The 1,584-nt window shown below is 42.6% G+C and overlaps 1 protein-coding gene across 5 annotated transcripts in view; it reads left to right on the top strand.

Annotated features, from left to right (window-relative positions):
* Nucleotides 1-249: 249 nt before the first annotated feature.
* The window catches only part of LOC135536448 (LIM and senescent cell antigen-like-containing domain protein 1), a 20,104-nt gene continuing 18,769 nt past the window's right edge, over nt 250-1,584 (top strand). For 2 of the 5 annotated variants that reach the window (XR_010454996.1, XM_064962787.1), the window contains exon 1: nt 250-453. Coding sequence is in view for 3 of the 5 variants with exons in the window: in XM_064962787.1 (XP_064818859.1) it covers nt 425-453 (29 nt within the window). In the remaining 2 variants the exon portion in view is untranslated. The remainder of the gene's footprint in view (nt 454-1,584) is intronic. The other 3 variants (XM_064962789.1, XR_010454997.1, XM_064962790.1) reach the window with 3 other exon arrangements.

Genomic DNA, 1,584 nt, shown 5'->3' with positions numbered 1-1,584 from the left:
ATATTTTCTACATACTCTCTATTTAGTTTTAGACGTTCACGAGTGGCCTGGAGTGTTTACATTATTTTTTAACCCAAAATAATCATTCCCCCCACAGCGTTAATATTTTTTATTCAAACCTCCCGCCGCCCAGGGGAATGTATGTCGTCCACTCCCGGTTCAGAAGAACTTTAGGGCGGTTGCAGTCAGTGCAACAGGAGTGCTATCAATGTAATATCCGTTAGAGGGCGCTATTCCGTCCCTTTTCTTTAGAAAACGCCAGCTACCAAGAAAAGGGTGGCTCCACCAAGATACTGGAGGAGAAAAAAATAATGCTAGTTGGTTAGTGTAGGAGTCGCCGCTCGGATCAATCCATTACTCGTCCTATTTGAAGACCCCGGGGGGAAAAGTCGATACGTTTCTGAAACGGTGGTGTTGATAGGTGATGCTGGGAGTATTAGAAATGACGGGCAGGTAAGAGCTTGGATCCAAGTAAGAACACTCGAATTTCGCAGCAGGTTACCATGCTAACAGCTAGCCGGGCAGCTAATGTTAGCTAATTTTTTCGGTGCGGTACTGTATGTGATAAAGTGTAACACCTATAGTGATTTTTTTTAATGATGGGCGTGGGAATCGTCTTGAAACATTAAATAGCTTTTAAATAAAGTTAACTAGTTAACTCGCTAACCTGATTGCTACAGTAGGCTAGTAACGTCAAGTGAGTGGACGTGTGTGTTGTGTTGCTAACGTTAGCTACTTCAAACTCTGTTTTTCCCTCTCTAGCTTGGTAACGTTAGCCTCTTAGTTGGTTAGTTTCTATAACCCTTTTAAGTCGAAACATTCAATCTATTTTCAATTTTAAACCAGTTTGATTATTTGGATCATTACACACGGTCTATTTGTAGACGGTGTTGTAATTTCTTGGCACTTGATTTGGGGTGTACCGTTAGGAATTAGCCAATGAGTGTTGAGGCGACACAGTACAGTACGTGTCTCTGATCAATTAAGTTATAAACCAACACTGAATACCACCAGACAGCTATGATCTATCATGTCTGTCTGACTGCTCTCAGATGACCAAATTAGGACACAGACCCTGAGCAACGTGTGTGTCTCCATCGGTGACAGCAGTGTTCTGTGAGTAATATGATTTGCGTAAGAGACTGTCTGAGGGACAAGGCCCCGCCCCTAAAACCATGCTTGTCTTTGTGTCCCAAATGGCTCCCTATTACCTATGTAGTACACTACCTTTAATCAGCCATAGGGCTGTGGTTAAAATGAGTCCACCATATAGAGAATAGAGTGCCACTTGGGATGCACCCCCACTCTGCAAACACTGATCTGTAGTAGAGAGGAACGTGTATTGACCTTTGCCAGTGTTATTTCTGTAGACTCTCAAGGCAAATTTCCAACAGCCCAGCAGTTCCCTGTTGGAGTAACTTTATCTTTGGATTTCTTTTCACATTGCATTGGCCTATTCAAGCCCCCTCCAGGAGACTCTGCTGCTGTTTATTATTTTATTTCATCTTTATTTAACCAGGGAGGCTAGTTGAGAACACCTTTATTTAACCAGGTAGGCTAGTTGAGAGCACCTTTATTTAACCA

The sequence above is a fragment of the Oncorhynchus masou genome, unplaced genomic scaffold (genome assembly GCF_036934945.1).
Source record: "Oncorhynchus masou masou isolate Uvic2021 unplaced genomic scaffold, UVic_Omas_1.1 unplaced_scaffold_621, whole genome shotgun sequence".
Classification (NCBI taxonomy): domain Eukaryota; kingdom Metazoa; phylum Chordata; class Actinopteri; order Salmoniformes; family Salmonidae; genus Oncorhynchus; species Oncorhynchus masou.
This window is presented reverse-complemented; position numbering and strand designations above follow the sequence as displayed.